The sequence below is a fragment of the Somniosus microcephalus genome, chromosome 30 (assembly GCF_052327205.1).
Source record: "Somniosus microcephalus isolate GS21.2 chromosome 30, FLI_Smic_1.0, whole genome shotgun sequence".
Lineage (NCBI taxonomy): Eukaryota > Metazoa > Chordata > Chondrichthyes > Squaliformes > Somniosidae > Somniosus > Somniosus microcephalus.
The window spans coordinates 18,214,862-18,241,676 of NC_141016.1; the positions used below are offsets into that span (position 1 = coordinate 18,214,862).

At 48.9% G+C, this 26,815-nt stretch overlaps 1 protein-coding gene across 1 annotated transcript; it reads right to left on the bottom strand.

Moving 5' to 3' along the window:
- Positions 1–2,659: 2,659 nt before the first annotated feature.
- LOC147097978 (fibroblast growth factor receptor 3-like) lies at positions 2,660–26,815 on the bottom strand. Its single transcript, XM_085971161.1, has 4 exons — positions 26,398–26,815; positions 23,152–23,342; positions 14,531–14,675; positions 2,660–2,911 (listed from the first exon to the last, which is right to left on the bottom strand). The coding sequence occupies exons 1-4, from the start codon at positions 26,492–26,494 to the stop codon at positions 2,682–2,684; spliced, it is 663 nt and encodes a 220-aa protein (XP_085827287.1). The 5' UTR covers positions 26,495–26,815; the 3' UTR covers positions 2,660–2,681.

Below are 26,815 nucleotides of genomic sequence, written 5' to 3' on the forward strand. Positions count from 1 at the left end.
AAAAGGGGCGTGAACAAAGGCTTACACCACTGTTATGGTTATGGAATATTTTACCCACTCATTCTTCACCAGCTACACGTTCCCAGCCCCTTTTTTTGACTTGTTTTCTGGCTTTAGGTTTTACCTTCCGACTTTGGGCTGGTTACGGTGAGCCACGCAGACTGATTGGCCTCACCAATATAATTGGAAACTTTACATATATACTCTCTGCTGAAAAGTCACCAGAGGGTGGTGGAGTTTCCTATCTTTTTGGGCGGGGAAGAAGGGAAGGAGAAATTGTATTTGGAAAACTGCAAATCAATATTACCATGAAACCTGCTGGATTGATGTTAAAAGCCCAGCTGGTTCACACACGTCCTTCAGGGAGGGGCGCCTACAAACCCTCCACCCCCACGCTGGGCTTCCCTATGTGACCGCAGTCCCGCACGACATGGTTAATACTTAAATGCCCTCTGAAGTGGCCCAAGCAAGTCGCTCAGTGGTAAAACGATTGCCACTCAAGGTGGCAGCCCATCACCACCACCGTCCCAGGGGAACTAGGGATAGGCAACAAATGTGGCCTTGCCCATATCCGGAGATCATATTTAATAAAAGGTCCAACCGGCTAAACCGTTACAGGACTGAGCTCCTTTCTGAATGGTCAAACATCCCAGCTATGATTGAGAAGCTGACAGATCTGGTCAACACCAAAGTACAACTTGGATGAAGAGGGTTGACGATTCGGGGCAGCGGAGAGGAACATACGGCTCTCGCACAGCTCTAGTTTTAAACCTGGAAGGCCTGAAGCCACACAGTAGAAGACATTATGTTTGGGAAACCACCATTTTTGTTGAGTTTTGGCATTTGGAGCTGGGACAGGAAAGGCCCCACCCTCTGTAGCTCGTCAATGGATGAAGAACCAACTATCCCACCACCGTTACATTAACATGGCAACTGAGGTCTACTAAACTGGTGCTCAAGGAAAAGGCCATTTTCAAACTTTAGTCCTTCACTGGGAGAAAGGTTGTCCACCAAAATTTCCTACCCGTTTCTCTTCATTCCATTTTGGGATTAACCAACATTTCTGATTGCACGGGGCAGTCTCTCGGTTCAGGAAACTTTGAAACAACATTGTGCAGTAGCAGGTTGTGGGCTCGTGCTGCACAGTCAGGGAAAACGAGGAGACAATCATTGGAGACAAATTATCTCCGCACAAACGTTTGTGGGGGGGGGGGGTGGTGGAGAAAACCATCTGAATTGCTTCCACAAACCTCTTAGCACTTGGTACAGACCCTGGCAGCAAGTAGCCTGCGGTCCCTTTGGCTGGAGAATGGGATATGTTCCGTTTTTAGGCGGAAGGTTCGACAGGGAAAGGGAAACTAAAGGAATTGGGAGAAAATTCAATACAAACACAGCTGGGCAGAACTTCAATGAAAACCAGCAACGGAATCATCAGAGAAGGACTGAAATGGACTTAAACCAGCGAGGGTGTAAATGGACACTGGTTTCCAGTGATGTCCCCTAATGATTAAAAGTTAAAAATGACCGTTAGAGCTAACGTCACAGTGGGGGCCACACTTCAAGAAAATGGCCTTGTCCCCGCCTCACAAGTTGGCATTCACCACATCGTCAGCACAACATTGCAGTCAATGAGAATCTGTAAAACCATGTAACCTTGCTGATACTATGACCCTGTGGCTATCTTTCTGGGGCCTGGCTGAATGGTGCAAAGGACGTCAGATGCTGCCTTTAGCCGAGTGCGTTGAGTTGCTTTTCTCTATTACCGCCTTGCTAGGGCAAGACCAGGGTAATCGTCAGAAGTAAAACTGATGGGCGAGTACTCTTGACCTTAACATGCCGAGATAGCCCCGACTCTGCAATGCCAACTGTGCAGTAAAACCTGTTTCATTCCAATACACTGGCTTCAGGCCTGGGTAATCGGAATATGAAGACAGTAAATAAATGCCAGCCTTCTGGAATGTGATTAACTTCTCCACGTCATAACTTTAGCTCAATTTTTGCCCAGTTTAAGAAAAGCTGGCATTTCCATTGGCAAACATCATTCGTGACCTTGTACTAGATGTTGACTGCTTTGTTGCAGTTTTATCGTTAAATCACTACCAATTTCTGTCTGGGTGACCATGCTTCCCTTCCGTCCAGACCACACATCCCGGAACCTGAATCGGTCGTCAAGTAATTGCTGCCATTTTCCTTTCATTGACATATTCATGGGCTGGGGGTGGGGAGAGAGTGTGACAGCGAGTACAAAGGGTTAGCCAGTATGGTGGCATAGCTCAGTGCAAGTCACAAAACCAGAGGTCACTGGCCGTTCCTCAAACTGAGCAGTTGCTTAGTTCACCTGTTGCTCTGAACGGTGAATGTGCATTACTCCTACTTATCCTTAGCCTGAATGGCTGATGTTAAGGGGAAGGGTTATCTTTAACTCTTCCTTGTAACTCTTTCTACTTATACCCAGAATGAATGGTTAACGCTGGGAGCAGGACGCCACCTGTTGGATTTCCCTCGACTCTGATCACCCTCTTTTAGGTTTCTAGGTAATAACCTATTACGATCCAACCAATTCTTTACAGGGCGTTATGATCTTAACCGGGATCGATGGAAGTGGACGAGGAATGTTCTCCCTCCTGTGATCCTACAGGGTCATTCCACACCGACACTGAGGATGCCTCATTCACACAAAGTCAACCCACAAAGTGTTTGAGCAGCAGCTGATAACTTACTTTGAGGACCAGAACGTAGGGCGAGCCATCGGGCCCCAGTCTGCTCCCATTCACCTCCACGTGCTTGAGCCACTGGATGTGCGGCTGGGGGTCACTGTAGACTTTGCAGGCAAACTGCACGTCGCTGCCCACAATCACAGTCTTGTTGGCCGGGAGGCCGGCTTGCAGGTTTGGCCGATGAGGAGACCGTTCTGAAAGAGAAAATTCAAAACTGAACAGGGCATCTTTAACAACTTGCATTGACATCGAATCCTCAACATGGAGTCAGCAGTCAGGCCTGAATGCTGAGTAAGGAAAGGGCTACTGCTAATTAAACCCTGAGAGCTTATACCAACTAAACAGTCCTCTCCAGGGGTGCAAGACAAGCCATCAGGACTAATAGCTCATCAAGGGGGACATGAAGATTTCCTGCATTATCTGGATCTGTGTGCCACCTCCCTTTGTTAGCAAGTACCGGAGAAGCTAGTGAGCGACCTGGCATGTCAAAGCACAGGAGCTTCGTTGATTTGGATTCAGAGTTACCAACAGGGCCAATACCTGGTGGCTGGCACTTAAAGGGTAAAAAAAACACGTGTCACTCAGGTTGGTCAATAGAATAGAAAGGCCGTTGGAGATTGAGATATACGAGATAGTATTTTTGCTACCAGAGCTCAGTTTTCAGTTCTTAGCTTAGATCTATTTATTTTAGTAGATTTTTGTCGTAGACTTTGTAGGTGTAGCAGTTCTTTGTCCAGTATATCTCTGAAAATCATTAAGTGCATCTCAGGCAGTGAGAGAGAGAGAGAGAGAAAGAGAGAGAGATGGTTACAGAAGTTAAGATTGAATGGCTAAAGCAGCCAGATACAAGAGTGTCACTTAGGTGTACAAGTTTTGCTGAGATCAAGAGAGCTGAGGTTTAAGTCTAGATCCAGCTATCAGCACAGAATGTGACTTTAGCAGGAGCAGGAGGAATGGATAACACCTCTAAAAACAGAGGTTCATCACTGACAGCCCAGAGGAAGGCGAGGCAACCTGTTCATCCATGCCTGCTCGTAAGGACAAGGTCGTATAAGTTCTGGAAACATTGCAAATGACGACAAGCATACAGACTTTAATCTATTCAATAGGCTGGCTGTCTAATGCTGCTAACGTGTCCGCTATCTAAGGAGTCTAATCCTAAATTAATCTCGCCAATTTAGATCAATTGCAGGTACTGATTTCACATGTAAATTTATAATCTGCAGGCAGTTAATGCTGAATTTACTGTGACGTAACTGAACTTCCTTTGCAATCTCTTATTTATTCCATCAATTCACCCTATCTACAATTATTTGCACATTCAATGTTTAAGTTTAAGTGCTGCTCACTATGACCTGTGGTTAATAGAGAACTGTTAGTTTCTAACTCCGCACATACAACAACATTCACAGAGAGCGCCTGTGTATTGGTTGAAAATACATTCCAGGTGAAGTTTGTGTGGAAGTATGCGACAAAAGGAGTTTAAATATGAAATCATTTGAAAAATGAACATCTACCTCCCAATCTCCTTGAGCCACATATCATCCCTGGTTGACGTCCTGCTCTCCGGCCTCAACAAGTACCTCCCGTGTCAACAAATACTGTCAGCCGTGGCTCAGGGGGTAGCACTCCTGCCTAGGGGGGGAGCAATTAGAACAGGGCAAGTAATGGGAGTCTGTCGGTATAATGAACACACAGGCCTAGAAATTCAGTTAAGGCTCGCCAGCAGGCTAACGCCCAAAAGTTAGCGCTGCGCGCGGAGCCCGTTGCGACCGCCAGAAATTCACTTTTAGCGCCCCAATTCGGAACCGGGCGCTGTTCCAGGGTGTGCCCGCCTCCGCTTGGGGCGCTGAAAGTGAATTTCAGCGCTCCAGCTGCCGCTGCGCCACCCGATGCGGTGCGGCAGGCTGGGGTACTGCAGGCCTCCTCCTTTTCTTAAGGAGGAGCTGCCTGCAGCCGTGAGATCGCCGCTGGATTCTGCTGGCAAATGAGCCCGGCACCACGGAGAAGTGCCGGGCTCACGGGAATCAGCCACCAATGCTGCGGGGGGTGGTGGAGGAGGCCGGGGAGGGAGGTGCGGGCAGGCGGCCGCCGAAAAAGCGTCCGGCCGCACCTCCACCTTAAAGCGCCCCAGTAGCGCAGCAGTACGGCCCCGATTCACGAACGTTGTTTGCGGCCGCTGCAGAAGAGGCGGCCGCAACTAAGTATGGGGTTTGGGCCGGAAGCGGGGCGGTACCGGGGCACTGCGCACACCGATGACGTCATCGGTGTCGGCGCAGCGCTACCGCCACCATTACCGCAGCGCTGAATATCAGCGCAACCTCTTATACTGGCGCAGAAACCCTCTTTAGGCGCCAACTGGGCGCAAAGCTTGCAGCGCCCAACTGAATTTCTAGGCCACAGAGTTTATAAGCTTGAGGATTTATTGCTGCTGTTTTTGTGTACTTGTTAGGAAGGAGGCTAATGTAGATGTAAATCACTCCATCCTCCCCCAACACGGGGCTGGAGAGTCCTGTATTAATGGAGTTGCCGTCAGTGCATTTGAACCCATCTGTAAGAAGAGAGATGCACGATCATTCTCAATACTCCCAAGTGCTCAGCTAGTCACTGACCCCGATGTTTCATCCCATTTAGGGAGAGGGAAAGACTTGCATTTATATAGCGCCTTTCATGACCAATGGACGTCCCACAGCACTTTACAGCCAATGAAGTTCTTTCTGAAGTGTAGTCACTGTTATAATGTAGGAAACGCCACAGCCAATTTACGCACAGCAAGCTCCCACAAACAGCAATGTGATAATGACCAGATAATGTTTTTTTAGTGACGTTGGTTGAAGGATAAATATTGGCCCGTCAATGGAACTGAATATCAGACGCTGCGTATAACGGGCGGTTGATCCGATACCGCCATCGCCCGAGACGAATTTCTACCTCTCCCCAGTTTACCGACTTAGAACCAACCTTGGCTTGAAACAAGGCATGAAACAAAGCTGCAGATATTGTACATCCATTGCCTCTCAGCTGGGGCTGAGAGCCCTGCAGGTTTCTAATGCAGAGATTAGAGCTGGCCACGTTTGGTACACTGAACGTAATCCTTCCTCTACCCCAAACTGGCTTCGAAAGAGAATGTATCGTACGAGCCAATTGGACAATATTAGATCGCAAACACTGATGAACTGGAGGTGGGGGGAGGGGGAGGGGAGGGGGGAGTTTCCTGTCTGTTTAAGATAAGCACGGCCAGAAATAAACTCCCGAGTAATAAGTGGGTCCATTGAAAGGCAAGCCTGCCAAACATCAACACAAAAGCTTCCTTTTCTGACCCAGGCAGGTGAATGACCCATCAAGGACAGAGAAAATAAACACGGCAGATGATTCACCGAGGGGTGGGGGTGTCAAAGGTCAAACCAAGCAAACACAGACCTAGTAATTTAACAAAAAGCCTGTCATAGCTGCATTTGACCAGCATTAGCGAAGGCCCTCTGCTTCAGTTGGGCACGGAATTCTTTCCTACTCCTTCACCTTAAGAAATGTAATCAAATTCAATCAGTTTTAAATGGTTCGCTTGCTCTGCTTTTGGAAGCCGCCCAGTTATGTGTGCGTTCCCTCAATGGGACTGAACTCCCGGAGGAGAAGCAACCGTCCAATTCTGATTGAGTCATGGAGCAGTACAGTGGGACACGTTTACACCCCCCTGCTCTATTCCTCCTCCCTCCCCTCACTCGCCCCACTAATTACTCTTGGGTTATTATCTTCCAGATGCTAAAGCTGAAACCCATAAAGGGGAAGTGCATTCCACGCGACGTAATTCCATAGAAACATAAAAGATAGGAGCAGGAGTAGGCCATTCGGCCCCTCGAGCCTGCTCCACCATTTAATGGGATCATGGCCGATCATCCAAATTCAGTACCCTGTCCCTGCTTTCTCCCCATATCCCTTGATCCCTTTAGCCTTAAGAAATATATCTACTTCCTTCTTGAATATATTTAATAAATTGGCCTCAACTGCCTTCTGTGGTAGAGAATTCCACAGGTTCACCACTCTCTGGGTGAAGAAATTCCTCCTCATCTCAGTACTAAATGGCTTACCCCTTATCCTTAGACTGTGACCCCCCTGGTTCTGGACTCCCCCGCCATCGGGAACATCCTTCCTGCATCTAGTCTGTCTAGTCCTGTTAGAATTTTATAAGTTTCAATGAGATCCTCACTCAATTCTTCTAAATTCTAGCGAATATAAGCCTAATCGACCTAATCTCTCTTCATACGTCATTCCTGCCATCCCAGGTATCAGTCTGGTGAATCTTCACTGCACTCCCTCCATGGCAAGAACATCCTTCCTCAGATAAGGCGACCAAAACTGCACACAATACTCAAGGTGTGGTCTCATCAAGGCCCTGTACAACTGCAGCAAGACATCCTTGCTCCTGTACTCGAATCTTCTCGCTACGAAGGCCAACATACCATTTACCTTCTTAACCGCCTGCTGCACCTGCATGCTTACCTTCAGCGACTGGTGCACAAGGACACCCACGTCTCGTTGCACTTCCCCTTTTCCCAATCTATTGCCGCTCAGATAATAATCTGCCTTCTTGTTTTTGCCACCAAAGTGGATAACCTCGCATTTATCCACATTATACTGCATCTGCCCAATCACCCAACCTGCCCAAATCATACTGGAGTTTCTCTGCATCCTCCTCACAGCACACGCGCCCACCCAGCTTTGTGTCATCTGCAAACTTGGAGGTATTGCATCTAGTTCCCTCGTCTAGATCATTAATATATATTGTGAGTAGCTGGGGGCCTAGCACCGATCCCTGCGGTACCCCACTAGTCACTGCCTGCCACTCGGAAAAAGACCCGTTTATTCCAACTCTTTGCTTCCTGTCTGCCAGCCAGTTCTCTATCCAAGTCAGTACCTTACCCCCATCCCATGTGCTTTAATTTTGCACGCTAATCTCTTATGCGGGACCTTATCGAAAGCCTTACGAAAGTCCAAATACACCACATCCACTGGTTCTCCCTTATCTATTCTACCAGTTACATCCTCACGGTGAGGGTGATGGGGGAGAGAGGGGCACGGTTCGGGTGATGGGGGAGAGAGGGGCACGGTGCGGGTGATGGGGGAGAGGGGCACGGTGCGGGTGATGGGGGAGAGAGGGGCACGGTGCGGGTGATGGGGGAGAGGGGCACGGTGCGGGTGATGGGGAGAGGGGCACGATGCGGGTGATGGGGAGAGAGGGGCACGGTTCAGGTGATGGGGAGAGGGGCACGGTGTGGGTGATGGGGAGAGAGGGGCTCGGTGTGGGTGATGGGGAGAGAGGGGCTCGGTGCGGGTGATGGGGGGAGAGAGGGGCACGGTGCGGGTGATGGGGGAGAGAGGGGCACGGTGCGGGTGATGGGGAGAGGGGCACGGTGCGGGTGATGGGGGAGAGAGTGGACGGTGCAGGTGATGGGGAGAGAGGGGCACGGTGTGGGTGATGGGGGAGAGAGGCTCGGTGCGGGTGATGGGGAGAGGGGCACGGTGCAGGTGATGGGGAGAGAGGAGCACGGTGCGGGTGATGGGGGAGAGAGGGGCACGGTTCGGGTGATGGGGGAGAGGGGACGGTGCAGGCGATGGGGAGAGAGGGGCACGGTGCGGGTGATGGGGAGAGGGGCACGGTGCGGGTGATGGGGGAGAGAGTGGACGGTGCAGGTGATGGGGAGAGAGGGGCACGGTGCGGGTGATGGGGGAGAGAGGCTCGGTGCGGGTGATGGGGAGAGGGGCACGGTGCAGGTGATGGGGAGAGAGGAGCACGGTGCGGGTGATGGGGGAGAGAGGGGCACGGTTCGGGTGATGGGGGAGAGGGGACGGTGCAGGCGATGGGGAGGGGCACGGTGCGGGTGATGGGGAGAGAGGGGCACGGTGCGGGTGATGGGGAGAGAGGGGCACGGTGCGGGTGATGGGGAGAGAGGGGCACGGTGCGGGTGATGGGGGGGAGAGGGGCACGGTTCGGGTGATGGGGGAGAGGGGCACGGTGCGGGTGATGGGGGAGAGAGGGGCACGGTGCGGGTGATGGGGAGAGGGGGGCACGGTGCGGGTGATGGGGGAGAGGGGCACGGTGCGGGTGATGGGGGAGAGGGGGGCACGGTGCGGGTGATGGGGGAGAGGGGCACGGTGCGGGTGATGGGGAGAGGGGGGCACAGTGCGGGTGATGGGGGAGAGAGGGGCACGGTTCGGGTGATGGGGAGAGGGGCACGGTGCGGGTGATGGGCACGGTGCGGGTGATGGGGAGAGAGGAGCACGGTGCGGGTGATGGGGGAGAGAGGGGCACGGTTCGGGTGATGGGGGAGAGGGGACGGTGCAGGCGATGGGGAGAGAGGGGCACGGTGCGGGTGATGGGGAGAGAGGGGCACGGTGCGGGTGATGGGGAGAGGGGGGCACGGTGCGGGTGATGGGGAGAGAGGGGCACGGTGCGGGTGATGGGGGGGGAGAGGGGCACGGTTCGGGTGATGGGGGAGAGGGGCACGGTGCGGGTGATGGGGGAGAGAGGGGCACGGTGCGGGTGATGGGGGAGAAGGGGGCACGGTGCGCGTGATGGGGGAGAGGGGCACGGTGCGGGTGATGGGGGAGAGGGGGGCACGGTGCGGGTGATGGGGAGAGGGGCACAGTGCGGGTGATGGGGAGAGGGGGGCACGGTGCGGGTGATGGGGGAGAGAGGGGCACGGTTCGGGTGATGGGGAGAGAGGGGCACGGTGCGGGTGATGGGGGAGAGAGGGGACGGTGCGGGTGATGGGGAGAGAGGGGCACGGCTCGGGTGATGGGGAGAGAGGGGCACGGTTCAGGTGACGCGGGGAGAGAGGGGCATGGTTCAGGTGATGGGGGAGAGAGGGGCACGGTTCAGGTGATGGGGGAGAGAGGGGCACGGTTCAGGTGATGGGGGAGAGAGGGGCTCGGTTCAGGTGATGGGGGAGAGAGGGGTACGGTTCAGGTGATGGGGAGAGAGGGGCACGGCTCGGGTGATGGGGGAGAGAGGGGCACAGGGTGCGGGTGACGCGGGGAGAGAGGGGCACGGTTCAGGTGATGGGGAGAGAGGGGCTCGGTTCAGGTGATGGGGAGAGAGGGGCACAGGGTGCGGGTGACGCGGGGAGAGAGGGGCACGGTGCGGGTGACGCGGGGAGAGAGGGGCACAGGATGTGTATTGTGCAGAGAGACAGGGTAACGGTGCGGGTCATGAGGGGTGGCAAGAGAAATGAAGAAAATAACTTAAAAAGTGAGCTGTACTTTTACAAAAAACCGGTTGCTAGCTGTAGTAAGATCTTTAGCCCGTGCTAGTGACACAGCTTTGAGGTGCGGTTTATCGCTGTTTTCTGCCGTAGCAGATCAACAACAGAACAGGAGAGAGATGGCAACAAAAGGAGTGGAAAGATTAAAAAGATTTCACAATTGTAATTTAACAACTGCATTACCCACGGGTGCAACATTATTTTTTGCATCTCTACAGTTTAATAGCTTTGCAGGGGGAAAGATGTGTTGTCAGTGTTATTTATTGAAGATGTTATTGTCAGTTAGGTGAGCCCCCCATCCCGAGTCACATTTGTCTGTAATGAGCAGTACGAGGACGAATTAAGCAGCAAGGCTGATTTATGCCCACTCTGCAGTGGACTGTGTATTTAAGACCCTTTTGCCGCGCAGCTGGCTCTGGAAGAATCCTCTGCTCCAAAATAAGGTTCCAAATCTTTTGCTGGGACTCGGTGCTGTCTCCTCTGCGAGAACTGGATGAATCAATTTGGGAGTCCCTGAGCTGGGTTTACCTGTTGAATGTGCTTATTGCCACAGCGATATGGAAAGGGCAGAGAGAGCGCAGTGCATTGCATGCAGTTTGCCAACAGTGATTAACAACGATTGCACCATTGTTAGGGAGCAGGAGAGTAGCAACTGCAGCCAGCCTTCGGCAGGGGAAGTGATTAGCCCTTCTAATTCCAATTGGCTTACTGTTAGTTACCTCGTTTAATTATTAGGTACATAGCCATAAAAGCAGAGGCGCTTTAACGTGTATTCAAATGAAATATTCTGACATCTGACTTTGAATAATTAATACAAAAGCAAAATACTGCGGATGCTGGAAATCTGAAATAAAACCAGAAAATGCTGGAAATACTCAGCAGGTCAGGCAGCATCTGTAGAGAGAGAGAGAGAGAGAAACAGAGTTAACGTTTCAGGTTGATGACCCTTTGTCAGAACTGGAAGAAGTTGGAGATGTAACTTTGTATAATTAATGTGCAGGCCGGCCTGCCTCCTGGATGACGGAGACAGTCTTTTAGCTTCAGGGAGAAAGGGTACAGCATTTTTGCGAGTTTAATTTGTTCTCCGGATGAGGCAGGGCTGCATTTATTGCCATGAGGATGGGGTGCTGGGCCTTCTTAATGAACACTTGCAGGACTGAGTGGCTTGCTCGGCCACTCCAGTGGGCATCGTGTGTACTCGAGGTACAGATAGGCCAGATTGGGAATAGGCCAGTCTCAGCTGAAAGAAAGACTGGCATTTATATAGCGCCTATCACAATCTCAGGACGCCTCAAAGTGTTTTACAGCCAATGAAGTACTTTTTTTTTTGAAGTGCAGTCACTGTTGTAATGTAGGAAACCCGGCAGCCAATTTGCACACAGCAAGCTCCCACAAACAGCAATGTGATAATGACCAGAAAATCTGTTTGTGATGTTGATTGACAAATAAATATTGGCCGGGACACTGGGGAGAACTCAAAATAGTGCCGTGCGATCTTTTACATCCATTTTTGAGGGCAAACGGAGCCTCGGTTTAACATCTCATCCAAAAAACAGCAGTCAGCTGTGGCTCGGGGCTGCACCCTCGCCTCCTGAGTCAGAAGGTTGTGGGTTCAAGTCCCCGCTCCAGAGACTTGAGCACAAAATCCAGGCTGACGCTCCCAGCGCAGTGCTGAGGGAGTGCTGCACTCTTTCGGATGAGATGTTAAACCGAGGCCCCGTCTGCTCTCTCAGGTGGACGTAAAAGATCCCATGGCACTATTTCGAAGAAGAGCAGGGAGAGTTATCCCCGGTGTCCCGGGGCCAATATTTATCCCTCAATCAACATCACTAAAAACAGATTATCTGGTCATTATCACATTGCTGTTTGTGGGAGCTTGCTGTGCACAAATTGGCTACCACATTTCCCACATTACAACAGCGACTACACTTCAAAAAGTACTTCATTGGCTGTAAAGCGCTTTGGGGCGTCCCGAGGTTGTGAAAGGCGCGGTATAAAAGCAAGTCTTACTTTAATTGGACAAATCAACTTTTAGCAGATCAATCGACTTTGAATTATCAGGAGCAGACTGTCTCCTCGACCATTTTGCTCCTTTGTCAATATTCGTTCTGATGTCCACACTATATGTGCCTGGTTCTGCAGCAGTGCTATCACGGTTCTAAGAAACTGTGATGTACTGACCCAGGCTACATGTTCTATGATGGGCCATGTGGAATCCACAAGAGGCAGGACAGATGAACCCAAACAGAGTGAGCGCCAAAATAATCTCAGCAAACCTTGTTAAAAAGGTTACAATTTCAATAAGTCAAGAGTGCAATATTCTGATTTTGCCCCTAATGGGGTATCTTGAGGATCGATGAATATGTAAACAGGAAGTTTTGAGAAGTGTTTTCAGTTAAATGCTGTCTGCGTCTTTTATAAAGACGAGTTTTTATTAACCTCTAGTTCAGCAGCTGGGTTTTCCAATGGTCTCACTGTGTTGCCCACTAGGCTTAAGTAGCATCTGGTGGAAAGAACAGCTTATCATCGGTTAGAAAGCTTTCACACCTGGGTGGAGAGAGGTGGGTGGGGGCCTATTTACTGCGCCTTGCATGAGTTTCAATTTTACTTCATTGCAGCCGTGATTGCTCGGACTTCCCAGGTGCTTGCGTGGCAGTCAGGTTGCTTTCTTGAGCTCTGCACCTGGCTGCTGGGTTTAGACATCCCTCCCCTCTCCTGTCTGCTGGGACTGACATCCCTGCCTCTCCTGTCTGCTGGGACTGACATCCCTTCCTCTCCTGTCTGCTGGGACTGACATCCCTTCCTCTCCTGTCTGCTGGGCTTGGACATCCCTTCCTCTCCTGGCTGCTGGGTTTGGACATCCCTTCCTCTCTTGTCTGCTGGAACTGACATCCCTTCCTCTCCTGGCTGCTGGGTTTGGACATCCCTTCCTCTCCTGTCTGCTGGGACAAGACATCCCTTCCTCTCCTGGCTGCTGGGTTTGGACATCCCTTCCTCTCCTGGCTGCTGGGACTGACATCACTTCCTTTAAAAGCATTTTTTTCCGCAACAAAACCCATATACTTCAAGGCAAGCTAACTTACTTCGTTTTGAAAGATTTGTCCTCGAGAATCAAATGACAGGGGAATTTAGCCATTTTTCAACTGTCGTCAGTGTAGTAAAGAACCTGGTGATACCAACTGTGCCCTGGTAATGTGCACCGAGTTAGCTAGCCTTGGAGTTTGCACACTGCTTCTTGAAGCGAGGAGCTGCTCATGTATGGAAGGTCTAAAGGTGCGGAAACTGGTCAGATTGGTCCCCTTTGAAAGTTTTAATACTGCATAGGTTTTTACACTGAGTAATGAGTCTGCAACATGGAGTTCCTGCTAAGACTTTAAGAGGAGTTTAGGAGGCCTCAGGAATGTGAAGTTTGGAAAGCTCCCTCTACCAAAAATGGGAGTCTCAACTCACAAAAGGAATCTTTACATCTGCGTGGATATTTTAATTGCCTTCCCTTCAAGCTACCTAACATGTCCTAATAGTGATGCCTGAACACCAACAGGTTAAGTTGAGCCAAGCCTAGCCTTTCCAAACCTGCTCTCAACTGTGCCGAGCTCTTATTCCAACTCAATGGCTGTTTGTCTCCCCGGTCAGAGATTCTAATCTCCATTCACCAAACCCTGAATCTGACCTGTTTAAAGCTCAGCCTGAATTTCGATCCCTGGTTTGATTCCATGCTTTGCTAATACAGCGCTGAACCTTCACTCCGGCCTCCGGCATTATATGATGCAAGGAATTGAAACTTAGAGGAGTCCACGTAGAATCAAATTTGTACAAGTCCAACAAGAAACCAAGGGTCACAAGACATCTTTAGCACATTTTGCAGATAACTTGCAACTGGCTTAACACCAATACTTCAGCATGTTATGTTGGAACATCTCTGATCCATGGAACATCAACCATCCAATAGACACTTGAATCTACACCTCGCTCGAACACTGGTTTCGGAGCCTTGTTTGATTTGATTCTTCTTTTGCTCTCAACTCCCCTCCATTTCATATTCAGTCTCAGAAATAGAGCATCACTCCACAAGTTAAACAGGGGAAAGCAAACATTTTAGTTCCGGGGAGTCCCTGCTCAGTACAGAACGTAGGGTGGGGCCATCCTTGGTAGAAATGGTCCCTGGGATATTTACTGCTAAACTAGTCATATAACATAGGCGGTTCTCACTTGAGTGCAGTTGACTAGTTTATTTACGAGTGGTCATGGACTGAGATGAACCCAACTTATGATCTAGAAACTTGTGCCACTCTTTTTATCGCTAGATATAGACCTAGGTAAACAGGAACACACACTGGGTTGATTGAGTATTATATAAAAAAAACTGGACTCACACACAAGGTTGGCCTGCTACCAGACAAGAGTGTTTGCAGACTGTGTGGTAAAATGATTTGGAAATAATTAATTTTTGGTACATTTTTCTTCTCCCTTCATGATTCGCTCCCTCTTTAGAAGCAGTGCATAACATGGGGTTTTGTTCAAGGTGTTAATTGTAGAGAAAAGAGCAGTATGTACCTGGAAGAACTGTCAACCATGCAGTGTGATGGGAAAACCCAATAGAGTTACCCGCCAAGCACGTATACTCCCCAGCATCCTCAAAAGTAACTGTCTGTAAATACAGAGCCTCCATTTCTTTGTCCGTAGTATTAAGACCGGCCGTCTGGAAGAGAAAATGGAAGCAAACGGACAAGCAGACGACATGAGAACTGTGGAGAGACTCAGCTGGAGAAACCATCTTATTAGTGTCATTTGCCTAACCCCAGCAAGGACGAGAGGTTTTGCGTTAAGGCAACACCTGGTGCATAAGTGACCTTTCAGGACCCCAGGAGTCCAGACTGTCCTAGGAAGCAAAAAGGTCTTCTGTTATGTGGTAAACCCACCACCATTTTGTTTTACCACACCCATCTCCACATGCGAGCGATGGGCCTCATGGAGAAAATGGACCCACAATGCTCAGAACGAGTCAAGACTGCAGAAGCCACGCGAAGGGAAAGCAATGACGATAATGAGACAGGAAACTGCAAGCCGAGGTACTTACTGAACACAGTGAGACAAAAGGAAGAGAAGCGAGATGGAAAGAGCAGTGTGCTGCATGCAGAACCTTTGGAAAAATGGAAGCCTTGAATGGGAACTCCAAGTTGATGAACTCTTCCAACTTGAAAATGAGCTCCAGAGATATTTGGTTAATTTCCAAAGTGAGATTTTTGAGATGCAATTGCACTCCTTCCACAGAAACAGAAACACAAGGAAGGCAGCTCAAAGGCAGAGGGACACAGACCTGTTCATCTACATTGTGGGCATTTTTCCATGTTCACCTTCGGTTTTGCACATGAACAGCAGAAAAAGGGGAGAGAACAAAGGCTTACACCACTGTTATGGTAATGGAATATTTTACCCACTCATTCTTCACCAGCTACACATTCCCAGCCTCTTTTTTTGACTTGTTTTCTGGCTTTGGGTTTTACCTTCCGACTTTGGGCTGGTTACGGTGAGCCACGCAGACTGATTGGCCTCACCAATATAATTGGAAACTTTACATATATACTCTCCGCTGAAAAGTCACCAGAGGGTGGTGGAGTTTCCTATCTTTTTGGGTGGGGAAGAAGGGAAGGAGAAATTGTATGCGGAAAACTGCAAATCAATATTACCATGAAACCTGCTGGATTGATGTTAAAAGTCCAGCTGGTTCATACACGTCCCTCAGGGAGGGGCGCCTACAAACCCTCCACCCCCACCCCCCAAGCTGGGCTTCCCTACGTGATTGCAGTCCCGCACGACATGGTTATACTTAAATGCCCTCTGAAGTGGCCCAAGCAAGTTGCTCAGTGGTAAAATGATCGCCACTCAAGGTGGCCGCCCATCACCACCACCGTCCCGGGGGGAACTAGGGATAGGCAACAAATATCCGGAGATCATATTTAATAAAAGGTCCAACCGGCTAAACCGTCACAGGACTGAGCTCCTTTCTGAATGGTCAAACATCCCAGCTATGATTGAGAAGCTGACAGATCTGGACGCCTAACCATAGTTGTGAAAACCTGGCCAACACCAAAGTATAACTTGGATGAAGAGGGTTGACGATTCGGGGCAGCGGAGAGAAGCATACGGCTCTCGCACAGCTCTAGTTTTAAACCTGGAAGGCCTGAAGCCACACAGTAGAAGACATTATGGTTGGGAAATGACCATTTTTGTTGAGTTTTGGCATTTGGAGCTGGGACAGGAAAGGCCCCACCCTCTGTAGCTCGTCAATGGATGAAGAACCAACTATCCCACCACCGTTACATTAACATGGCAACTGGTGCTCAAGGAAAAGGCCATTTTCAAACTTTAGTCCTTCACTGGGAGAAAAGTTATCCACCAAAATTTCCTACCCGTTTCTCTTCATTCCATTTTGGGATTGACCAACATTTCTGATTGTACGGGGCAGTCTCTCGGTTCAGGAAACTTTGAAACAACATTGTGCAGTAGCAGCTTGTGGGCTCGTGCTGCACAGTCAGGGAAAACGAGGAGACAATCATTGGAGACAAATTATCTCCGCACAAACGTTTGTGGGGTGGGGGGTGGTGGGTGGGAGCAAAAACCATCTGAATTGCTTCCACAGACCTCTTAGCACTTGGTACAGGCCCTGGCAGCAAGCAGCCTGCGGTCCATTTGGCTGGAGAATGGGATATGTTCCATTTTTAGGCGGAAGGTTCGACAGGGAAAGGGAAACCAAAGGAATTGGGAGAAAATTCAATACAAACACAGCTGGGCAGAACTTCAATGAAAACCAGCAACGGAATCATCAGAGAAGGACTGAAATGGACTTAAACCAGCGAGGGTGTAAATGGACACTGGTTTCCAGTGATGTCCCCATATGATTAAAAGTTAAAGATGACCGTTAGAGCTAACGTCACAGTGGGGGCCACAATTCAAGAAAATGGCCTCACAAGTTGGCATTCACCACATCGTCAGCACAACATTGCAGTCAATGAGAATCCGTAAAACCATGTAACCTTGCTGATACTATGACCCTGTGGCTATCTTTCTGGGGCCTGGCTGAATGGTGCAAAGGACGTCAGATGCTGCCTTTAGCCGAGTGCGTTGTTGCTTTTCTCTATTACCGCCTTGCTAGGGCAAGACCAGGGTAATCGTCAGAAGTAAAACTGATGGGCGAGTACTCTTGACCTTAACATGCCGAGATAGCCCCGACTCTGCGATGCCAACTGTGCAGTAAAACCTGCTTCATGCCAATACACTGGCTTCAGGCCTGGGTAATTGGAGTATGAAGACAGTAAATAAATGCCAGCCTTCTGGAATGAGATTGACTTCTCCACTTCATAACCTTAGCTCAATTTCTGCCCAGTTTAAGAAAAGCTGGCATTTCCATTGGCAAACATAATTTGTGACTTTGTACTAGATGTTGACTGCTTTGTTGCAGTTTTGTCATTTAGTCACTACCAATTTCTGTCTGGGTGACTGTAGTATATGTAACTGTTCTACCTTTAAGAGAACTATTGTATGTAACCGTCCACCTTTAAGAGAACTATTTTAGGTGTGGCACTACTTTATCCTGGCTGCTGTATACTGTAATACCGACGGTGACCACACCGGTATATAAGTGCTGTGGCAGAATTTATTGGGCAGATTCGCCCTGACCTTCGAATAGTAAAGTCCTGTTTAAGTTACTCTTGTAGTCTGTGTATTACTTCGCTATACAACCCACAGACTTTACAGTGACCATGCTTCCCTTCCATCCAGACCACACATCCCGGAACCTGTAATCTCGGTCGTCAAGTAATTGCTGCCATTTTCCTTTCATTGACATATTCATGGGCTGGGGGTGGGGAGAGAGTGTGACAGTGAGTATAAAGGGTTAGCCAGTATGGTGGCATAGCTCAGTGCAAGTCACAAAACCAGAGGTCACTGGCCGTTCCTCAAACTGAGCAGTTGCTTAGCTCACCTGCTGCTCTTCGGAGGTCCCAAATACTGATCTGCAGGGACACACATCACTCTCTGAACATGACCCCAGACCCCCAAGCTCTCAGGTTGGAATCGGTGCATGCCACCCTTTATACGTACCAATACCCTAAAGGGCTGAGGTCAGGGTGAGCACACATCAACCCTTATCGTTACCCTGACACTGAAGGGTGAATGTGCATTACTCCTACTTATCCTTAGCCTGAATGGCTGATGTTAACGGGAAGGGTTATCTTTAACTCTTCCTTGTAACTCCTTCTACTTATACCCAGAGGCGCTGAGACTGGGGCAGCGTGGAGCAGAAGCCGCGGTACAAGCGGGCTGGGGAGCGTCGTGAGACGACTAGACCGCGACGGCGAAAAAGGCCGGACAAATACCGCGACCACGAGGCGCTGCGACCGGGATCGTAAGGCGCGGGAAGATATAAACATAAATAAGCCACGGAGAACTCAGCCACAGCCGGGGAGGAAAGCACCGGACTGCGAGAAGCTGGGAGGCGCGATTGGGGTGAAAAAGGTCGGACAGTGACTGAGGCCACCAAGCGCTGCGACCGGATCGTAAGGCGCGGGAAGAGATAAAATAAATAAATCGCGGAGAACTCAGCCGCAGCCGGGGAGGGAAGCACCGGGCTGCGAGAGGGCTGGGAGGCGCGATTGAGAGCCGCGCGAACGGGAGAGACAGAGCCCGAGAGAGAGCGAGCGAGATCCAGCCAGCGGCTGAGACCGTTCGCCGTCAACGGGTTGTACCCAGAGCCGGTCGCCCAGCCGAGAGAAGGGAACGCGCTGAAGCCGAAGCGCAGGCTGCGAACCCCGAAAGCCAGCGGCCGTCGCCCGAGGGAAAAGCTTACCCCTCCCGCCAGGGGAAGAAAAGCGGGAACCGCCATCTTGAAAGTGGGCGGGGAAAGAAGATAAGCGCGGGAAACCGCGAGAAGCCGCCAGTAGGCGGAGAAAAAGACAGAAGCGGGAACCGCCATTTTGAAAGGGGCGGGGAAAGAAGATAAGCGCGGGAAACCGCCATTTTGGAAAAAAAAAAATTAAAAAAAAAAGAGTTAAAGAAATATTTCGTTGTTGTTTATCAGGGAGGTGAAGATGCCTAAGCGTGGTAACATCAACGATTACGATTCCGAGGTAGAAGATTGGGCCACGTATGTAGAACGCATTGAGATATATTGTGAGGCCAATAAAATAGAGGATGATGATAAAGCTATAACCTTGCTAAACTCGATGGGGGCGAAGACATACGGGCTATTGAAGCATCTTCTAGCACCAGTTAAACCGGCGGATCAAACCTTCGATAATATTGTTGCTGTTCTAAAGGATCACTTGAACCCCACACCGTTGATGTTGGCGGAACGATTCAAATTTTATGCGAGAACGCAACGGAAAGAGGAAAGCAACGCGGAATACTTGGTCGAATTGCGTAGGCTAGCGAAATACTGCCAGTTTGGAGGAAATCTGACAGAGGCATTGCGAGACAAGTTCGTGTGCGGGTTGTCGAAGGAAGGAACGCAAACGCGACTGCTCGAAGAGAACGACCTTACACTGGATAGGGCTGTCCTTATTGCAGCATCACACGAAGCCGCAGCGAAAGGAACTGCGGAAATGCAGCTGAAGGCAGCGGTCCTCAGTGTGGATCAAATTACTTCGGGTGCAACGAAATGTTATCATTGTGGGAAGACAACACACGACCAGAACCAATGCTGGTTTAAAAACCAGGACTGTAGGAAATGTGGCAAACTGGGTCACATAGCCAAAGTATGCCGGTCAGGGAAGAAGACCAACAACCAAAAAAAAAAGCCATCACAGGAAAAGTACAACAAAGTACACAAGGTGGTTGAGAAGAGTTCAGATGAACAGAATTCGGATTCAGACCCAAGCGGCCAGGAACTGGGTAGTCTGAGAATTCATAATGTGAGTAAGGAAGCTGACCTACAAACTATCTGGGTCATGCTAAAAATAGCCGGAGTCCAAGTGAGAATGGAATTGGGCACTGGATCAGCCCTATCAGTCATAAATCGAAGGGATTACAACCGGCTATTCTCACATATACCCTTGAGAGATACCAAGTTCGTATTGCAGACATACACGGGGCATAAAGTATACCCCATGGGAAAGATAAGAGTCAAGGTGAGAGACAGGGGCAAAGAACACCCCGGAATGGACTTATACGTACTACCTGAGGGAGGACCACCACTTCTAGGACGGGAGTGGATCAAGAAAATAGACATGGAATGGCACTACCTCAAAGCAATAACGAGTGAGGACTCGGGGCAGACAATCAGCTCAGACTCTGAAACGGATGACGATAAGACCAGCCCAAGCATGAAAGACAAGTCTAAAATGAGCTTGCTGACTAAGGTTGGTAGAACGAATGTGGGCATAAAGGCTTATGCTCCAGAGGAGAACAAAGTTTCAGAACAGAATTTCTCTGAACAACAACAACATAGCTTGACAGAGAATTCTGAGTCTGTTCAAGTTACAGACATATATATTACTGAGGAACATCGAGCTCGAACGCAAACTTATTTCAGATTACGACAGCAATTAGAACAATTGAATTGCCGTCTCGAGCAAGAGATGAAAGCAATGAAAAAGTTCTATGATACCGAATGGGAGAATCTGGAAAGACAACAGAAGCAGCTGGGGAAGAAAAGGGAGCAGGAGCACACAAACCGTCTGCACGAGGAGGCCAAACGAATCAAAGCTGATTCGGCTTCTGAAGGGGCGTGCTCCAATCCGGTGGAACAAGATGTGCCGCAACTGAAGGCGCTTGTTAGCAGGTTGCAGGCAGAAAAAGCTGAGTTGGTCGACATGACTTCCGAGCTCCTACTGAAGTTGGGTGCAGCATCACCGGACGATTCATTAGTGGAAATTCGAATGATGGGGGCTGCGGATGATGGCGAAGTAGAAGCAGCAAAGGAGCCCCAGGACAAGGTTCTAAACAGCCCTGCAGCTAATGGAAAAGGGATGAGGACAGAAGAGTTAACAGTCAGCCAACTCCTCCAGGGCAAGGTTATAAACAGCCCTGTAGTTAATGGAAAAGGGATGATGGCAGAAGAGTTAACAGTCAGCCAACTCATTCATATGCTGAGGGATAAAACTCTAAAATGGGAAAAACTTAAATACGAGCCTCAATCTTCAAAGGGAAGGGAGCTCTCAAAAGTCATTGGAAGAGCTGAGGTGGCAACCCAGACTGAGAAGTCTGCAGCAGAACAGCCCTTGGATGCCAAAAGTACGCTGACGCACGGCAATGTAGAACAACAGAATACTGAAACAGCTACTTCAGTAGAGGGATTGAATAGTTCGATCAATCAATCTCCGAATGAAGTTGAAGTATTGAAATCACAAATGAGGTCATTAGTAAAAGACTTGCAGGAAGCCCAGAAAAAGCGGGATGAATCTGAACGCATGATGAAGTCTCTTCAGGACAGATGTCGGGATTTGGAACAAAAGTCGGCTAACGTCCAGCTGGGTAAGGAGGAAATAGAAGACCCTCTCGCTGGCCTAGCTCAGGACGACACCGAATATTACCATGATCTGTTGAGTGACACTGAATATTACGAGGACCTGGTCTGCCCAGCTTGTGCCGAGAACTCCCAAAGTGCCGAAATCAGGATGAATCACTTAAAGTCTAAGGAACATAGGGAGATGGTGGCGTTACAGCTGGCAGCTGACAATGGAGCCCCGAGAGTCTCCAAGAAGCAAAAAAGGAGAAGACGAAGCAGAAGATGATAACCATCTGAACCATTATTACCTCTACCCGATCACACACGTGGTCCCCCGAACGGAGCCAAATCAGTTGGAAGGTAGGAAAATTTCCCAAGGCAATCCAACTGTTTTTTGTTTGTTTTAAAAAGTCAGCAATGCTGGTTCAGAAGTGATGGAAGTAAAGCTGTTAAGTCTAGGGAAGGACTATGGGATGAGTCCCTCTAGCAAGGTGACCCGACTACACCACGGAGGCGTGGTCCGGACCGAGTCAAGAAGATCAGAGACTGAATCTGTGAACTGTTTCCCGCAGAGACTGAATCTGTGAACTGTTTCCGCAGAGACTACCTCTGTGAACTGTTGTAACATGAAGTTGGATATGTTATGATGTTATGTTAATGGGGAATAAGTATGTTGTAAGCTAAAAAAGGAGGATTGTAGTGTATGTAACTGTTCTACCTTTAAGAGAACTATTGTATGTAACCGTCCACCTTTAAGAGAACTATTTTAGGTGTGGCACTACTTTATCCTGGCTGCTGTATACTGTAATACCGACGGTGACCACACCGGTATATAAGTGCTGTGGCAGAATTTATTGGGCAGATTCGCCCTGACCTTCGAATAGTAAAGTCCTGTTTAAGTTACTCTTGTAGTCTGTGTATTACTTCGCTATACAACCCACAGACTTTACAGTGACCATGCTTCCCTTCCATCCAGACCACACATCCCGGAACCTGTAATCTCGGTCGTCAAGTAATTGCTGCCATTTTCCTTTCATTGACATATTCATGGGCTGGGGGTGGGGAGAGAGTGTGACAGTGAGTATAAAGGGTTAGCCAGTATGGTGGCATAGCTCAGTGCAAGTCACAAAACCAGAGGTCACTGGCCGTTCCTCAAACTGAGCAGTTGCTTAGCTCACCTGCTGCTCTTCGGAGGTCCCAAATACTGATCTGCAGGGACACACATCACTCTCTGAACATGACCCCAGACCCCCAAGCTCTCAGGTTGGAATCGGTGCATGCCACCCTTTATACGTACCAATACCCTAAAGGGCTGAGGTCAGGGTGAGCACACATCAACCCTTATCGTTACCCTGACACTGAAGGGTGAATGTGCATTACTCCTACTTATCCTTAGCCTGAATGGCTGATGTTAACGGGAAGGGTTATCTTTAACTCTTCCTTGTAACTCCTTCTACTTATACCCAGAATGAATGGTTAACGCTGGGAGCAGGACGCCACCTGTTGGATTTCCCTCGACTCTGATCACCCTCTTTTAGGTTTCTAGGTAATAACCTATCACGATCCAACCAATTCTTTACAGGGCATTATGATCTTAACCGGGTTCGATGGAAGTGGACGAGGAATGTTCTCCCTCCTGTAATCCTACAGGGTCATTCCACACCGACACGGAGGATGCCTCATTCACACAAAGTCAACCCACAAAGTGTTTGAGCAGCAGCTGAAAACTTACTTTGAGGACCCGAACGTAGGGCGAGCCATCGGGCCCCAGTCTGCTCCCATTCACCTCCACGTGCTTGAGCCACTGGATGTGCGGCTGGGGGTCGCTGTAGACTTTGCAGGCAAACTGCACGTCGCTGCCCACAATCACAGTCTTGTTGGCCGGGAGGCCGGCTTGCAGGATTGGCCGATGAGGAGACCGTTCTGAAAGAGAAAATTCAAAACTGAACAGGGCATCTTTAACAACTTGCATTGACATCGAATCCTCAACATGGAGTCAGCAGTCAGGCCTGAATGCTGAGTAAGGAAAGGGCTACTGCTAATTAAACCCTGAGAGCTTATACCAACTAAACAGTCCTCTCCAGGGGTGCAAGACAAGCCATCAGGACTAATAGCTCATCAAGGGGGACATGAAAATGTCCTGCATTATCTGGATCTGTGTGCCACCTCCCTTTGTTAGCAAGTACCGGAGAAGCTAGTGAGCGACCTGGCATGTCAAAGCACAGGAGCGTCGTTGATTTGGATTCAGAGTTACCAACAGGGCCAATACCTGGTGACTGGCATTAAAAGGGTAAAAAAAACACGTGTCACTCAGGTTGGTCAATAGAATAGAAAGGCCGTTGGAGATTGAGATATACGAGATAGTATTTTTGCTACTAGAGCTCAGTTTTCAGTTCTTAGCTTAGATCTATTTATTTTAGTAGATTTTTGTCGTAGTCTTTGTAGGTGTAGCAGTTCTTTGTCCAGTATATCTCTGAAAATCATTAAGTGCATCTCAGGCAGTGAGAGAGAGAGAGAGAGAGAAAGAGAGAGAGATGGTTACAGAAGTTAAGATTGAATGGCTAAAGCAGCCAGATACAAGAGTGTCACTTAGGTGTACAAGTTTTGCTGAGATCAAGAGAGCTGAGGTTTAAGTCGAGATCCAGCTATTAGGAACAGAATGTGACTTTAGCAGGAGCAGGAGGAATGGATAACACCTCTAAAAACAGAGGTTCATCACTCTGACAGCCCAGAGGAAGGCGAGGCAACCTGTTCATCCACGCCTGCTCGTAAGGACAAGGTCGTATAAGTTCTGGAAACATTGTAAACGACGACAAGCATACAGACTTTAATCTATTCAATAGGCTGGCTGTCTAATGCTGCTAACGTGTCTGCTAGCTAAGGAGTCTAATCCTAAATTAATCTCGCCAATTTAGATCAATTGCAGATACTGATTTCACATGTAAATTTATAATCTGCAGGCAGTTAATGCTGAATTTACTGTGATGTAACTGAACTTCCTTTGCAATCTCTTATTTATTCCATCAATTCACCCTATCTACACTTATTTGCACATTCAATGTTTAAGTTTAAGTGCTGCTCACTATGACCTGTGGTTAATAGACAACTGTTAGTTTCTAACTCCGCACATACAACAACATTCACAGAAAGCGCCTGTGTATTGGTTGAAAATACATTCCAGGTGAAGTTTGTGTGGAAGTATGCGACAAAAGGAGTTTAAATATGAAATCATTTGGAAAAATGAACATCTACCTCCCAATCTCCTTGAGCCACATATCATCCCTGGTTGACGTCCTGCTCTCCGGCCTCAACAAGTACCTCCCGTGTCAACAAATACTGTCAGCCGTGGCTCAGGGGGTCGCACTCCCGCCTCCGAATCAGAAGGTTCATGGGTTCAAGTCCCACTCCAGAGACTTGAGCACAAAAATCTAGGCTGACACTCCAGTGCAGTGCTGAGGGAGTGCTGCACTGTCGGAGGTGCCGTCTTTCAGAGGAGACGTTAAGCTGAGGCCCCGTCGACTTTCTCAAGTGGACGTAAAAGATCCCATGGCCACTATTTTGAAGAAGAGCAGGGGAGTTCTCTCCGGTGCCCTGGCCAATATTTATCCTTCATCCAACATCACAAAAACAGATTATTTGGTCATTATCACATTGCTGTTTGTGGGAGCTTGCTGTGCGCAAATTGGCTGCCGCGTTTCCTACATTACAACAGTGTCATTTCAAAAGTATCGCATTGGCTGTAAAGCGCTTTGGGACCTCCTGAGGTTGTGAAAGGCGCTATATAAATGCAAGTCTTTCTTACTCCCAGCTGCTGAGGCCCTGAGTGCGCTCAGCCAAATCACCCACTGCGTATCCCCCTGCTCCTTTGGAACGCCTGATTTCTGGCTAAAATCTCTCCACTAAAGTGAGAGCGAGAACTAGAGCGAATGAACGACACACATACTGTCACAGAGGGAGGGAAACGGAAAGACAGATAGCGACACCAACGCTAACATTACATAGGATATACGGCACAGAAACAGGCCATTCGGCCCAATCAGTCCATGCCGGCGTTTATGCTCCACTCGAGCCTCCTCCTGTCTTTCCTCATCTAACTCTATCAGCATAACCCTCCATTCCCTTCTCCCTCATATGCTTATCTAACCGCTCCTTATATGCCTCTACCCTGTGGTAGTGAGTTCCACATTCTCACCACTCTCTGGGTAAAGACGTTTCTCCTGAATTTCCTATTTGATTTCTTGGTGACTATCTTATATTGACGGCCTCTAGTTTTGCTCTTCCCCACAAGTGGAAACGCTCTCTCTGTATCCACTCTATCAAAACCTTTCATGATTTTAAAGACCTCTATTAGGTCACCCCTCAGCCTTCTCTGTTCAAGAGAAAAGAGACCCAGCCTGTTCATCCATTCCTGATATGTATACCCTCGCATTTCTGGTATCATCCTTGTAAATCTTCTCTGCACCCTTTCCAGTGCCTCTATATCCTTTTTATAATATGGCGACCAGAACTGTACACAGTACTCCAAGTGTGGTCTAACCAAGGTTCGATACAGGTTTAGCATAACTTCCCTAACTTTTCAATTCTATCCCTCTAGAAATAAACCCTAGTGTTTGGTTTGCTTTTTTTATGGCCTTGCTAACCTGTGGCGCAACTTTTAGTGATTTGTGTATTTGTACCCCGAGATCCTCTACCAAGAAAGAGAGAGAAGACAGAGGGAGAGAGAGAGAGAAAAGTAGAGAGAGATGCACAGAGGGAGAGAGAAAGAGGGACAAGGAGAGAGAAAGGTGACAGAGAGAAGAAAAACTGAGAAAGAGGGAGACAGAAAGACAGGAACAGATTTATAGATGGAAACAAATGCAGAGAGATATGGAACAGAGACATACAGATGGCGAGTGTCCACATAACGCAACTAAACAGCACTTTCCATATCAAGCCCCTCTTATTTAGCTTTCCCCAAAGTCTGAAGTGGTTCTCAAACCTGAAGCGATAGAAGTTACGGTCAGGTACCAGGCAATTAGAAGTTTCGCATGAAATGAGTCCCGTTTGGTTTCTGCCGCTCCCCAGTTAAACGCCATCACGGGACAGCTGCTCCTGAAACCTTAAATCACGGCAAACCTCCAGCTGTAAATATTACAGAGCCCAGTGTTCCTTCGCTGAGCTATCAATATGCTCCCGACATCCGCCTTCAATTACACCGCGTGCTTTTGAAGTGCCTCACATCCCTTTTCCCTTTCTTTCCTATTAGGCCTGAACAGCTTCCTGTTCCTAGAGCTATGAGGCCAACTCAGAGGGTTCAAACAAAGCAGGCAGGAGGCCGAGCACGCAGCTATTATGGCTTTCTACTCTGCCGTAAAGATCAGGCCAAACAGGTTGAAAACAGGAGGAGTATTAACCAT

Coding starts and splice junctions, on each gene's coding strand:
- LOC147097978 (XM_085971161.1), bottom strand. CDS start 26,494: ATGGCGTTTAACTGGGGAGCGGCAGAAACCAAACGGGACTCATTTCAT. Junction 23,343..26,397: donor CGTAACTTCTATCGCTTCAG/GTTTGAGAACCA, acceptor TTTCTCTTTCAG/AACGGTCTCCTCATCGGCCA. Junction 2,912..14,530: donor ATGGTTGACAGTTCTTCCAG/GTACATACTGCT, acceptor TTTCTCTTTCAG/AACGGTCTCCTCATCGGCCA.